Below are 13,899 nucleotides of genomic sequence, written 5' to 3' on the forward strand. Positions count from 1 at the left end.
TGTAGGCACACCTCTGGCAAGACAGTGATAGAGTGAATGATGATGATATAAGTGTTTTCTTTTTTGGGTCACTCTGCTTTGGGAAACGGCCAATGTATTGACGCCCAAAGTGACATATTAATGTATTAACTGCGACAAAAGTTCTCCAAATAAAAACTAAATACTTCAAATGAAAGTGCCACCTAGGTAAACAGATAAAGAATATTGGGAAAGGACTTGAAAAATACACAAACAACATTGCATACACTTTCAAGATAAAATAAAAATTTGCTACTACATAGAAGACTATGATATATGATATGTATTCAAAACATAAATAAAAATGCCAGATCTGCAGTGAAAGAAATAGGCATTTAATGACAGCTTCATACTTCAATACAAAGACTGTTATCAAACAAATACACATGCAAGGATATTCATTAACTGCAGAGCTTTGGTAGTTTTTACATGTGAATCGCCTAGTAAATAATGAAAAGCCGAAGTGTTTGGCAAAGATGTATGTGAACTCCACCACTAAGTGAACATGAATACAGCATTTAGAATTCATGAATGTTTTAGATGCTTCAAGAATTTAACACTAGAAGGCATCCATAGCCATGCATGTTGTTGTAAGAAGTGACTAAAATGCCAGGAGCAAGGGGTTAGTAACCCCTTCCCCAGTATAAATTACTAAATATAAAAAGAAAAACTTTCATTTTACTCTTTAGGTCACCCTGCCTCTCTGGGAGATGGCTGGTATGTTAAAAAATAAAAAATGCATCTGTAATGTCTAGGGAAAGTGTGTGCATGTGACCATGCCCTCAAGGCTAGAGAAATAGAAGGAAGGCAGTTTAAGTGCTCCCCATTCAAGTAATATTACTTTCAAATACCAAACATGTGCACTATGGGGCTGTATGTATATAATTACATTCCAGAGATGATGACAGATAAATTATGTATTTTGATTTTTTACACTTCCTAAGAAGGAAAAACTAGCTCAGTATGATACAAAAAATATTTTAAATAAAGTCTAATCTATTACTAAGAAATATTTTAAAAGCATTTGTTCATTATAGAGTCTCAATGTGGAATGTAGAATCTTGGCAGAATTTTTTGTTATGAGTAAGGAGTATTTACACAAACATGATTCATTGCTATTTATATAGCTTGATCTTCAGAATCATGCACACAAATTGTCACTCCATCATTAAGCTCTGTATGAGGGAATGTCACAGCATAAATTAAGAGCTTCAACCATGGTTATTTTATATATATAATACACTTGGACTTTGTACATGAATAGTGACACTCCTATAAATGAAAAATATACATTTAAAAAAAAAAAAATATAAAAATAAATTTTCATTATTTTCACAAGCCTTGTCAGTGCACTGCTATATTTATGAAATACAAAATCCATATGAGAACTATTTCCCCCAGGAGTAGTAAATAATGCTGGGATTTTGTGTATTCAGGGGGAATGTGGCAGGTATACTTTTCTAATAGTTCCTTAAACTATTTGGCCAACATTTAATTTATTTAAAAAATGTCAATATCACATGCAGTATTGGTTACAACTCTATGCTAGACTAATTTGCTTCTCAATACATAGTCTTAACCATGACTTTTAAGAACTGGCTCTTCATATGCAAACAATTTCTCACTTCACAACACCTTTAATAAAATATGGAGTTATTCTGAGTCATGAATACAGTAGGTTGATGATCACCAAATTGTATGACAGAATGGGGTTGTTCAACAACCACTATGCCATTTCATGGGTACAGTCGAAAGACAAGCATGCACATTATAGATCTTGACCATACTAGTAAAACAATAATTATGTTTATTATCACCGATGTGACAAATTTACCTTAGTATTAGATAAATGTAACAAAAATATTTTTCTTAAAATATTAAATTACTTAAAAGAAAAAAGCAAGGACTAACTTTAAATATACACTGGGTAATGTGCTTTAATAAAATGTGTAAATCCAAATAATTCCTCAGATCACAGTTTAAAAAACAATCATACATTTTGCTTTAATGCTATGGATTCCTTTAAAACATGTACTGTATGTATATGGCAGGTTGATTTGAGTAAAGTATATTCATTACACGGTTAACTACAGCAATGAACTACAAAAGAACTATCCTAACTTTTTTTTCCCCTCAAAAATTTATATGCAACCTTTCTAGGCCTCAAACTAGGGTCTAGTTTAGCCAGGTGCCTAAGATGTAAATCAGCATCTAGTAAAACTTAAGTATTTTATGTTGATTGCCTAGAAATAACCACTAATGGTTTTTATCCTAGAAATTAGGGCATAACTGCATTAGACGAGATTAGGTGCAAGAAATTAAAAAGGTGTATTATGACAATAATAGAGTAGCCTGACTCATACCGGTATCATATATGGGTAATCCTAGAGGAACATATTGAATGACTGATACACATGCCTTGTGTTAGCATCCATCATTTGTAGAGAACAAACTATGCAAAATACCATGAAGTACAATGCTTTTTATACAACTTGGTGAATACATCAGTAATGGATTGCTGATATTACCCTTTTGCCACAATCATCCTAAAAGGAATTTTTCCTATGTTACCAGATAAGTTTTTGTACCATATTTATGTCAATATTTTCTCAGTAAATTTTCTCATTTAACACTGTGTATCATTAATGAATAATGGGGCCTAAGTTCATATACACGGCTCTATATTAATTTCAGCCTTTTTATTCTAATACATTTTAATAGTTTTTAAAATACTTTATAAATACATTCTTATTTTCATGATGTGTATACATTCATACATTTTGCTACCTGCTATTAAAAGAATCTCTTATCTTTCAGTACCTTCTATTAAAAGTACCACATATCTTTTGCTACCTTCTATTAAAAGTACTTTACCTCTATTTCTTGGTGAACTGTGTAGCTGTTTAACTTACTGTTTTGTGAGCCTCAACTTATCACAGAATCTGCGAGAACAATTGGGAGTATGTATTGGTCAGTGTCAAAACTGCTTGTGGTACGAACACAAGGATGAAGGTCTGACAAGGCCAATGGTCGCCATGTTCGACCCAATCCAGCTGAAACATCCTGTAAACATTGTGTAATAATTAAGATATATAAACAATTAGCTCATATGTTAAATAACAAAGCTAAATCCCTTAATTTATGAAAATTTCTTAATGGTTAAAGCTTAGTGACAAGTATAGCAAACCCTTCATTTAATGGCATAATAGGAAAAGTAGGTGGCTAGTAATGGTGATTACAGTGGACCCCCAGTTATTGGCTGTAATCCGTTCCAGAAGGTCGGCCGATAACCAAAATGGCCGAAAACCGAGTCAATATCTCCCATAAGAATTGATGGAAATACAATAAATCAGTTCCATACAAAAATATTCACAAAAAAAATATTTTTTTTAAACAATTATTTAAGTATTACATACCTTTATTGAAGGCTAATGCTGGCTTCTGGAAGTAAGGGAAGAGGAACAAGGGAAGAGTTAGTGTTTGGAAGGGGAATCCCCATCTATAAAGACTTTAGGTAGCAAAGCCTTCTCTGGGGTTACTTCCCTTCTTTGTCTTTTAATGCCACTAGGACCAGCTTGAGAGTCACTGGACCCCCGTTTCACAAAATAACTGTCCAGAGTGCTCTGTTTCTGGCATCTTTTTAAGATTTCCCTGAAGTGGGACAGGGTTTTGTCACTAAACATGTTGCAGATATGGTTTGTTTCAGCTTTGTCAGGGTGGTGTTTTTCTACAAAAGCTTGCACCCTAGTCCACATTGCACACACCTCTTTAATCTCTGAGGAAGGCACCTCCTTCACTCCCTCTTCCTCCTCCTCTAAAGCAAGTTCCTCAGCTGCAGTCTGTTGCTGTTCAAGTTGAAGCTCTTGCAGCTCTTCAGCGGTTAGCTCTTCCCTGTGGTCCTCCACCAACTCTTCCACATCCTCGCCACTCACCTCCAACCCCAGGGACTTTCCCAGTGCCACAATAGAGTCCACAGGGTCGGCAGAGTCAGGGTCAGCCTCAAACCCTTCGAAATCCCTAGCTTGGACACAATCTAGTCACAGTTTTCTCCAAGCAGAGTTCAAAGTCCTGGAAGTCACTCCCTCCCAAGCCTTACCTATAAGGCTTTTGCAATGGAGGATAGTGAAGCAATTCCTCCAGAACTCTCTTAGGGTCAAGTGAGTGTCTGAGGTCACTTCAAAGCACTTTTGAAACACTGCTTTTGTGTAGAGTTTTTTGAACTTAAAAATGACCTGCTGGTCTATGGGCTGGAGGAGTGGTGTTAGGAGGCAAGAACTTCACTTTTATAAAATGGAAGTCCCTAAACACTTGGTCTTCTAAGTCTGGAGGATGTGCAGGAGCATTGTCCAGTACCAGAAGGCACTTGAGTGGCAATTTCTTTTCCAGGAGGTATTTTTTCACACTTGGGCCAAACATATCATTAACCCACTCTTTGAAAATTTGCCTTGTGACCCATGCCTTATGATTAGCTTTCCACATCACACACAATCTATTCTTCATGACATTGTTTTTCTTGAACACTGGGATTTTCTGAGTGATACGCCAGTGAAGGCTTCACTTTGAAATCCCCACTAGCATTACCACACAACAAAAGAGTAAGCCTATCTTTCATAGGCTTGTGTCCTGGCAGTGCCTTTTCCTCCTGGGTAATGTAGGTATTGTTTGGCATTTTCTTACAAAACAGGCCTGTTTTGTCACAACTGAACACTTGTTGGGGTTTGAATCCTTCAGCCTCTATGTACCCCTGGAATTCCTGCATGAATTTTCCAGCCGCTTCTTAAATCTATCAAACCATCCTTTGCTGGCCATAAATTCACTAACTGCAGCACTTGTTCCAGGCATTTTCTTTGCAAGATCCTCATGCAACTGCCTTGCCTTCTCACAAATAATAGACTCCACAATACTGTCTCCCACTAATTCTTTTTCCTTAATCCACAATAACTTTTCCATCTCATCCATTATTGGTGGCCTTTGTTTAGATAGAAAAGTTACTCCTTTTGCAACATTAGCATCTTTGATTTGTTCTTTCTTTGCCAGGATAAGTGTAATTGTTGATTTATTCTTGCTGTACATCCTGGCAAGTTCCACCACCTTCATACCACTTTCAAACTTTTCTATCACTTCATGCTTAAATTCCATGCTGTTTGTCACTTTCTTTACCACAGGAACTTTCTTTGGAGCCATAGTTACTTATTTCACAGTTGCATTACAAAAAAAAAAAAAAAAAAAAATGGAAAACAAGCAAAATGTTTGGATGTATGAGCAGAAGCTTCCTCAGCCACCGAGAGACAAAGCCAAACTGACGCGCAAGAAGCCCCAGCCGGCGGATGGACGCGTCCCAAATGGCCGATAACCGAATTAAGGGCCGATAACCGGGCACTGAAAAACCGGCCGATAACCGAGTTGGCCGATAACCGGGGGTCCACTGTACGACGTGAAGGAGATGGGATTTTTTGGTCATGATAGTAGAAAAAAGTAGCATTAATAAACAATTCTGTAAACAATGAACTTTGTCCACCATTTCTGAATCAATTAATCCAGCAGATTCTGTCCAGTATTGTTGAAGTCAATTTAATCGAGATCCATTAAATCAAGGGTTTACTGTACTATAGAAAGTTTTAAAAGGCCTTAGAAATTTACCAATAAAAATTTACTAATTGTATGTAATTCAAAAGCATTTATACAAGATTTTCTGCTAGCAGAAAAATAAATTACAATGTTTTTATCCCAAATATAATATGCAACATGGAAATTTATATTCAGTAATTCACATATGAAGTCATATACAGTAGGGCCCCATTTATATGGCAGGTTAGGTTCCAGGCTACCGCCAGAAAGTAGACATCGCCGGAAAGCAGAATGCAATTTTTTCCACATATATATGCATACGAATGCCAGATAACAAGTTTACACATATATTAAGCTGAGAGTAGAACTAGGCATTAAAAAACAATAAAAAGTAAAATACATACACAGTACATTCATTATTTACCTAAAAATATTTGTAGTCTTAATGTAGGGTAAGAGGTGAATAGTATTTATTTGTAGGAAGTCAGGTGTAGGTAGCCTTGGCTCCCCTTCCAAACGTAATATACGATACTGAAAGCAGCCCAGAGGGATAAAATACACATACAGTACACTTATTACTTACCTTAAAATATGTGTAGTTTTAACCCTTAAACTGCCCAAACAGATCTACATTCACATGCGTAGTGCTCCAAAAGTAGATCTATGTTTTTTTACATATTTTCAAATATATAAAAAAAAGTAGAACAAAGTTTTTTTAAACACTTTGAAATGTAAAAACAAAAAAAAAAAAAAATCTACGTTTTTGTACATACTCTTAAATGTTGAAAAAACGTAGATCTACGTTTGGACAGTTTAAGGGGAGTGACTGGGCCATACACGCATTGATCCACAATTTCTCTGGTGCTGGACCAGAGAAAACGTAATTCTTTTCCTCCGCCTGGCTACCACATCTCATATTTCTGTGAGTTTATGTATCATGTTTATATGCTATGTAACATATTTCTTATATAATTTTGAAGAGAATACAGATGAATTAATGAAAATATCTCTATTAATGTAAAATAAGACATTTAATGTGGTCAAGTGATTATTATTATTATGAATTAGTATATTATTACTATGGTGTCAAGACTAGAGGGATGGTCTTTAGTGATTTTAATGTGTACCTGCAAGCCAGCACATTGTGTAAGTTTATTTAGATACAGTTACACGTAAGAATAATTATCAGAGTACATACAAATATGTAATAACTTTAAAACACTTGAAATTTTGGAAAGTTTCTGGACATAATAGAGAGACATGCTCACGGAGAATGTAAACAAACCGGGTGGCACTCAGTGACCATGTTAGAAAGTCAGGTAGGGGAGCTGTATAGCAAGTTTTGGTCATAATTTGAAATGTCTGTATTAGCTGAACGCTGTAAGGCAAAAAAACGTAAAGCGGGGCTCTACTGTACACGTTTTTTCTTGACATCATCACTTGAAGCAATTGTTATTTGCCCCACCACTTCAAGCAATTGTTAATTGCCCCACCACTTCAAGCAATTGTTAATTGCCCCACCACTTCAAGCAATTGTTAATTGCCCCACCACTTCAAGCAATTGTTAATTGCCCCACCACTTCAAGCAATTGTTAATTGCCCCACCACTTCAAGCAATTGTTAATTGCCCCACCACTTCAAGCAATTGTTAATTGCCCCACCACTTCAAGCAATTGTTAATTGCCCCACCACTTCAAGCAATTGTTAACTGCCCCACCACTTCAAGCAATTGTTAACTGCCCCACCACTTCAAGCAATTGTTAACTGCCCCACCACTTCAAGCAATTGTTAACTGCCCCACCACTTCAAGCAATTGTTAACTGCCCCACCACTTCAAGCAATTGTTAACTGCCCCACCACTTCAAGCAATTGTTAACTGCCCCACCACTTCAAGCAATTGTTAACTGCCCCACCACTTCAAGCAATTGTTAACTGCCCCACCACTTCAAGCAATTGTTAACTGCCCCACCACTTCAAGCAATTGTTAACTGCCCCACCACTTCAAGCAATTGTTAACTGCCCTACCACTTCAAGCAATTGTTAATTGCCCCACCACTTCAAGCAATTGTTAATTGCCCCACCACTTCAAGCAACTGTTAATTGCCCCACCACTTCAAGCAATTGTTAATTGCCCCACCACTTCAAGCAATTGTTAATTGCCCCATCACTTCAAGCAACTGTTAATTGCCCCACCACTTCAAGCAATTGTTAATTGTCCTACCACTTGAAGCAATTGTTAATTGCACCACCACTTGAAGCAATTGTTAATTGCACTTTACTTAGTATGTTAATAAAGCCACACAAAATTATTCTAAATCCAGGAAAAATTAGACTGAATGACAAGTGTACATGTGAATGAACACAAATAAATTTGAGCAGGTGGCCTATGGCTCAGGAAACAACGAAAAAAGACTGCTCCTGGATGTGGCTGCTTTGGCCCATACCAGACAAACATCAGTGTTAGTGGACTTGGCCCAGTACTTCGGAAGACAACTGGATATTATTACTACACACAAAATGCAGACTTACAGACTTTTGTCCATTATGTTTGATAATTAGAGAATTTGTCCAGTAAATTATTTTGCCAAACTGCTGAAATCTGTTAGAGATTTACTGTAATGCATAACTATAGTGTAATTATAGGTAACTAGCCTTCATGCACCACCTTATAAGCTATTTTCTTCTAAATTTATGACATGCATTCAGTCATCATCCCATGCTACTCAAAACTGAGTCATAAAATTTCAGTCTTAATAAAAAAAATTTTTTTTTAACGTGCTGGTTGTCTCCCACCAAGGTAGGATTGACCCAAAAAAGAAACACTTTCACCCTCACACTATCACTGTCTTGCCAAAGGTGCACAGATACGACAGTTCAGATGATATTAGAGGGGTCTATTGTACTGTATCTAATACCACCATGCCTCTACTAAACAATGAACCTACATTTTTTAAGTTTCATCATTAGATACAGAATATTATCATTCTAATCCCCATCTCAAGTTATATGGGCTTAAACCTTTTCTCCAGTCCCTATCACTATACTGTCAGCACTCTGCCATTTCTCTGAACCCTGCCTCGGTGGGAAATGACCAATGTGTTAAAAAAAAAAAAAAAATATTAATAATAATAAAAATTATAATAATACTTTATGGTTACAACAACCATGTACCCAGTGAGTACTAACAGATAACTTGGCACTGCTATATACACAAACATACCTCAGCAATATTCTCTACATCCTCTTCATTTGCTAATTCATGGGAGTCATCAGCTTCAAGACAGTCTTCTGGGATACACAAATCCTTCAGGCCAGTGCCACGGAGTCTTGCAATGGCAACAACATCACTTCCACCATATCCATAACCTAAACAATTATTAAACTGTTAACACAACTGGTATATAAAATATCGAGGACATTTCCTAATATAAGCTCACCAATGACAAGGGAGAAACAAGGCAGAATTATGCAAAAGGGGGCCAAAATATCTGTAACTCACACTGCCACTATTAGAAACTTGAGTGTTGCACAAGTATAAAACAAGTTTGACTAGGAAACTTGAATAATGACATCCACAAAATACCTGTGTATAGTTTATGAATAACAAGACAGAGCATGCAAAATAACCACCGTGAAAGAATAGTGAAATTCCAAGCGCTTGCGTGGCTTCTCACATTATCAAGGAACTATAAAAACAAAACATCAAAGGAAGGCATATAAAGCGTCAAGACTACACCTCACCATCACATCCCGCAACAAAGCAACATCTCCCACACGCGTGACAACACCCGACTCCGTGAAACCCACCTAATACTCTACCCAAGAATTAAGATTTATTACTTGTTTTATGTATCATTAAATTCTCTCCAAATTTTATTAATTATAAATGAATCCAATTTATATAAACCAAAGGAAATATTCATATTTTTAAAACTGCTTTTCATGAAACATGATTCATTTATACTCCTGTCGATCATGGATTTGCTTGCTACCACTTTCTCAGCCTTTTGAAAATCAACTGGACGGTTAAAATCTCTCACATGAATAAACAGAGCATTAGAATCTTGTCCAGTTCTAATTTTTTTTTTTTCAACAAGTCGGCCATCTCCCACCGAGGCAGGGTGACCCAAAAAGAAAGAAAATCCCCAAAAAGAAAATACTTTCATCATCATTCAACACTTTCACATCACTCACACAAACACTGTTTTTGCAGAGATGCTCAGAATACAACAGTTTAGAAGCATATACGTATAAAGATACACAACATATCCCTCCAAACTGCCAATATCCCAAACCCCTCCTTTAAAGTGCAGGCATTGTACGTACTTCCCATTTCTAGGACTCAAGTCCAGCTATATAAAAATAACCGGTTTCCCTGAATCCCTTCACTAAATATTACCCTGCTCACACTCAAACAGCTCATCAGGTCCCAAATACCATTCATCTCCATTCACTCCTATCCAACATACTCACGCACGCTTGCTGGAAGTCCAAGCCCCTTGCCCACAAAACCTCCTTTACCCCCTCCCTCCAACCTTTTCGAGGACGACCCCTACCCCGCCTTCCTTCCCCTACAGATTTATATGCTCTCCATGTCATTCTACTTTGATCCATTCTCTCTAAATGACCAAACCACCTCAACAACCCCTCATCAGCCGTCTGAATAATACTTTTATTAACTCCACACCTTCTCCTAATTTCTACACTCCAAATTTTCTGCATAATATTTACACCACACATTGCCCTTAGACAGGACATCTCCACTGCCTCCTCGCTGCAGCATTTACAACCCAAGCTTCACACCCATTTAAGAGTGTTGGTACTACTATACTTTCATGTATTCCCTTCTTTGCCTCCATAGATAACGTTTTTTGTCTCCACATATACCTCAACGCACCACTCGCCTGTTTTCCTTCATCAATTCTATGATTAACCTCATCCTTCATAAATCCATCCGCTGACACGTCAACTATATTTATAAGCTATATTTATGTTGTTTTAATCTTAGTTTGAGAGACTTACCAGTTTGACCGTAATAAACTTTATCGCAAATTTTACAAGGAATCTTATAGACACATCCGTCAGTATTTTGGGGGGAAGTCTTTATCAAAAGTTTTTTTTTTTACTGTATCAAGATTTTTAAATATAACTTTGATATTAAAAGTCTTAAAAAGAGAAGGCATATCAACCAAGTTTTCATGGTAAGGTTCTCCCTTATTATTCATGTGAGAGATTTTAACCATCCAATTGATTTTCAAAAGGCTGAGAAAGTTGTATCAAGCAAATCCCTGGTCGACAGGAATATAATTGAATCACGTTTCATAAAAAGCAGTTTTGAAAATAATATGAATATTTCCTTTGGTTTATATAAATTGGATTCATTTATAATTAATAAAATTTGGAAAGAATTTAATGATACATTAAACAAGTAATAAATCTTAATTCTTGGGTAGAGTATTAGGTGGGTTTCACGAAGTCGGATGTCGTCACGCGTGTGTGAGATGTTGCTTTGTTGTGGGATGTGAAGGCAAGGTGTAGTCTGGACCCTTCATATGCCTTCCTTTGATGTTTTGTTTTTATAGTTCCTTGATAATATGAGAAGTCACGAAAGCGCTTAGAATTTCACTATTCTTTCATAGTGGTTGTTTTGCATATTCTGATATCACCTGTTTACTGTGATCTTATTGCAAGACAGAGCATGCGAATAATTTTCTGAAGGAAGGTTCTATATCTGTTATACACTAAACCAACATCAAGAGTGAAGTTAACCATTTTAAAGTTTAATACAGTTAGAGAAATTAAGCAGAATATATTACACAGTAAATGTTTCATTTCAATGACTGATTAATACAAGATTTTTATAAAAATTATATGAAGCTTGCCTAGTAGTGTGAGATGTTCCAGGTGTTTGCATTTCCAAGCCAACATGACCAGTGGGTCTGGGGATTCTTGGTCTTCATCACGACCCTCAGTGAGCATCCCCCAACAACTGTGATACAAGGAGTCAACCAGAGTCAAATGACGCAAGGTTTCACTGTACCAATTGCTCATCAGGCGGAGGGCTGCTACATTGATCTTAAATATAAATTGGTATTTCTTAATTTTTTATATTCACCAGCCATTTTTTTTAAATACTGAAAGAAACTCGTCTATGGATTTGGAAAAGTCGTAAGATAGGGTGGGGCAGGGAAGTAATGTGGCAGATGTTGTATTACATTAGATTACATTCATGGAGAAGTGCTAAACCTGCAAGGATCACACAGTGCCTGGGTGAATGGGAGGCATTCAGGTTTGATCCAAAGAAGGGAAGCACAGGTCCAATTCCTTCAATCAAAAGACCCCTCACTGGTATTCAAGGAACCTCCCTGGGTGGGGGTTGGGGCAAGGTGTTGCAAATGTATGGAATAGTTTTACTAAATTTTTAAAAAGATATTTGAGCACCTTTACAAGTAGTGAAGATGAGGGTAGTGCATATAAGGTGGCAAGTATTTTCTAGTAAAAAAAAAAAGTGCCTTAGACAAAAATGCATGATGTTACCATTGTTGTTTAATACATTTTTTTATTATTATTATTATTAGCACACTGACCGATTCCCACCAAGGTAGGGTGGCCCGAAAAAGAAAAACTTTCACCATCATTCACTCCATCACTGTCTTACCAGTTTTTAAACTGCAACATTAACACCCCTCCTTCAGAGAGCAGGCACTGTACTTCCCATCTCCAGGACTCAAGTCTGGCCTGCCGGTTTCCCTGAATCCCTTCATAAATGTTACTTTGCTCACACTCCAACAGCACGTCAAGTATTAAAAACCATTTGTCTCCATTCACTCCTATTGACTGGTCTTCTGCTAAAACTGTCTTCCCTACCTCCAACTTTAACAGTCACCATCTGGTTGAATCCTCCCTAATACACAATTTTCCTTGTATGAATCTTAGTCCTGGCTTCATCTCTGTAGATGCCTTCCTCTCACACTATATTGTAAGATGCTCCAAACTTCAGAACATTCGTGACCTAACCTGATTCCTCCTTTTTCTTCTTCTCCCTCATCCCCTTTTCCTCTTTCCTTTTTCTCCTTTGGGTTGTCTTTCTTCTGCCCTGTGTATTTGTTCCTTTTATTTATTTATTTGTTCCCCCCCCCTAGGGGTTCTTGCTCTTACCCTCTGTGGGCACCTAGCTCCCTTGCAGTGCTCCTCTTTCTTAGTATTTGACTGGCCCCTCCTACTCTTACCACCTGCCCACTACTACTTCCTTCCACCTCCACTACTACCACTACTACTACTACTACTACTACCACTTCCTGCCTATATATACCCTTCCTGCTCTCCTTTTCGTTAGTGTGACTTTGTAAATGGTCCAAGTCGGACCGAAACATCGTCGTAAGCTCCTCTCTTCTATGTGCGGGTTATTTGTGTATTGTTCCAGTCACGGTGTTGTGCCTTATCGTTATTTAACTTTGTCCATGGAAGCAAAGAGGGGAATGTATGAGAGTATAGTCATACCAACACTCTTATATGGGTGTGAAACATGGATGGTGAATGTTGCAACAGGGAGACAGCTGGAGGCAGTGGAGATATCAGGTCTGAGAGCAATGTGTGGTGTGAATATACTGTAGAAAATTCATTGTTTGGAAATTAGAAGGAGGTACAGGATTACCAAAACTACCAGAGGACTAAGGAGGGGTTGAGGTGGTTCAGACATGTAAAGAGGATGGAACAAATTAGAATGACTTCGAGAGTGTATAAATCTGTAGTGGAGGGAAGGCAGGGCAGGGAAAGGTTGGAGGGGGCAAAGGAGGTTTTGTGTGCGAGGGCCTTGGACTTTCAGCAAGCATGTGTGAACGTCTTAGATAGGAGCGAATGGAGACGAATGGTTTTTAGGACTTGACGTGCTGTCAGAGTGTGAAGGGATTCGGGGAAACCGGCAGGCCGGACTCGAGTCTGGAGATGGGAAGTACAGCGTCTGCACTCTGAAAGAGGGCTGTTAATGTTGCGGTTTTACAACTCTTAGTGTAAGCATGCCTCTGGCTAGACAGTGATGGAGTGAATGATGATGAAAGTTTTTCTTTTTTGGGCCACCCTGCCTTGGTGGGAGATGGCTGATGTGCTAATAATAAAAAATAATAATATGGCATAGGAGTAAATGACAAAACAACACTTACCCACTCACAAAAGAAAGCTCTGAAGTGTGTAAGGGGCATGGAGGGATGAAGCAGACCAGACCCCAGTTGCTCCACACCATCATAAGAATGTACTAAGTTCATTACCAAGGAGCACTGAGGACTAGAGTTAAAACAAGAAAGTTTATATTAACAA

The 13,899-nt window shown here is 37.5% G+C and overlaps 1 protein-coding gene across 1 annotated transcript in view; it reads right to left on the reverse strand.

Annotated features, from left to right (window-relative positions):
* Positions 1-332: 332 nt before the first annotated feature.
* The window catches only part of LOC128691374 (F-box only protein 33), a 40,721-nt gene continuing 27,154 nt past the window's right edge, over positions 333-13,899 (reverse strand). Inside the window, exons 5-8 of the mRNA XM_053780216.1 lie at positions 13,746-13,866; positions 11,469-11,661; positions 8,807-8,952; positions 333-3,081 (exon numbers count right to left, since the gene is read on the reverse strand). Of these exons, the coding sequence (XP_053636191.1) occupies positions 2,944-3,081; positions 8,807-8,952; positions 11,469-11,661; positions 13,746-13,866 (598 nt within the window). The 3' untranslated portion in view covers positions 333-2,943. The remainder of the gene's footprint in view (positions 3,082-8,806; positions 8,953-11,468; positions 11,662-13,745; positions 13,867-13,899) is intronic.

Source organism: Cherax quadricarinatus, chromosome 36, assembly GCF_038502225.1.
Source record: "Cherax quadricarinatus isolate ZL_2023a chromosome 36, ASM3850222v1, whole genome shotgun sequence".
NCBI classification, from domain to species: Eukaryota; Metazoa; Arthropoda; class Malacostraca; order Decapoda; family Parastacidae; genus Cherax; species Cherax quadricarinatus.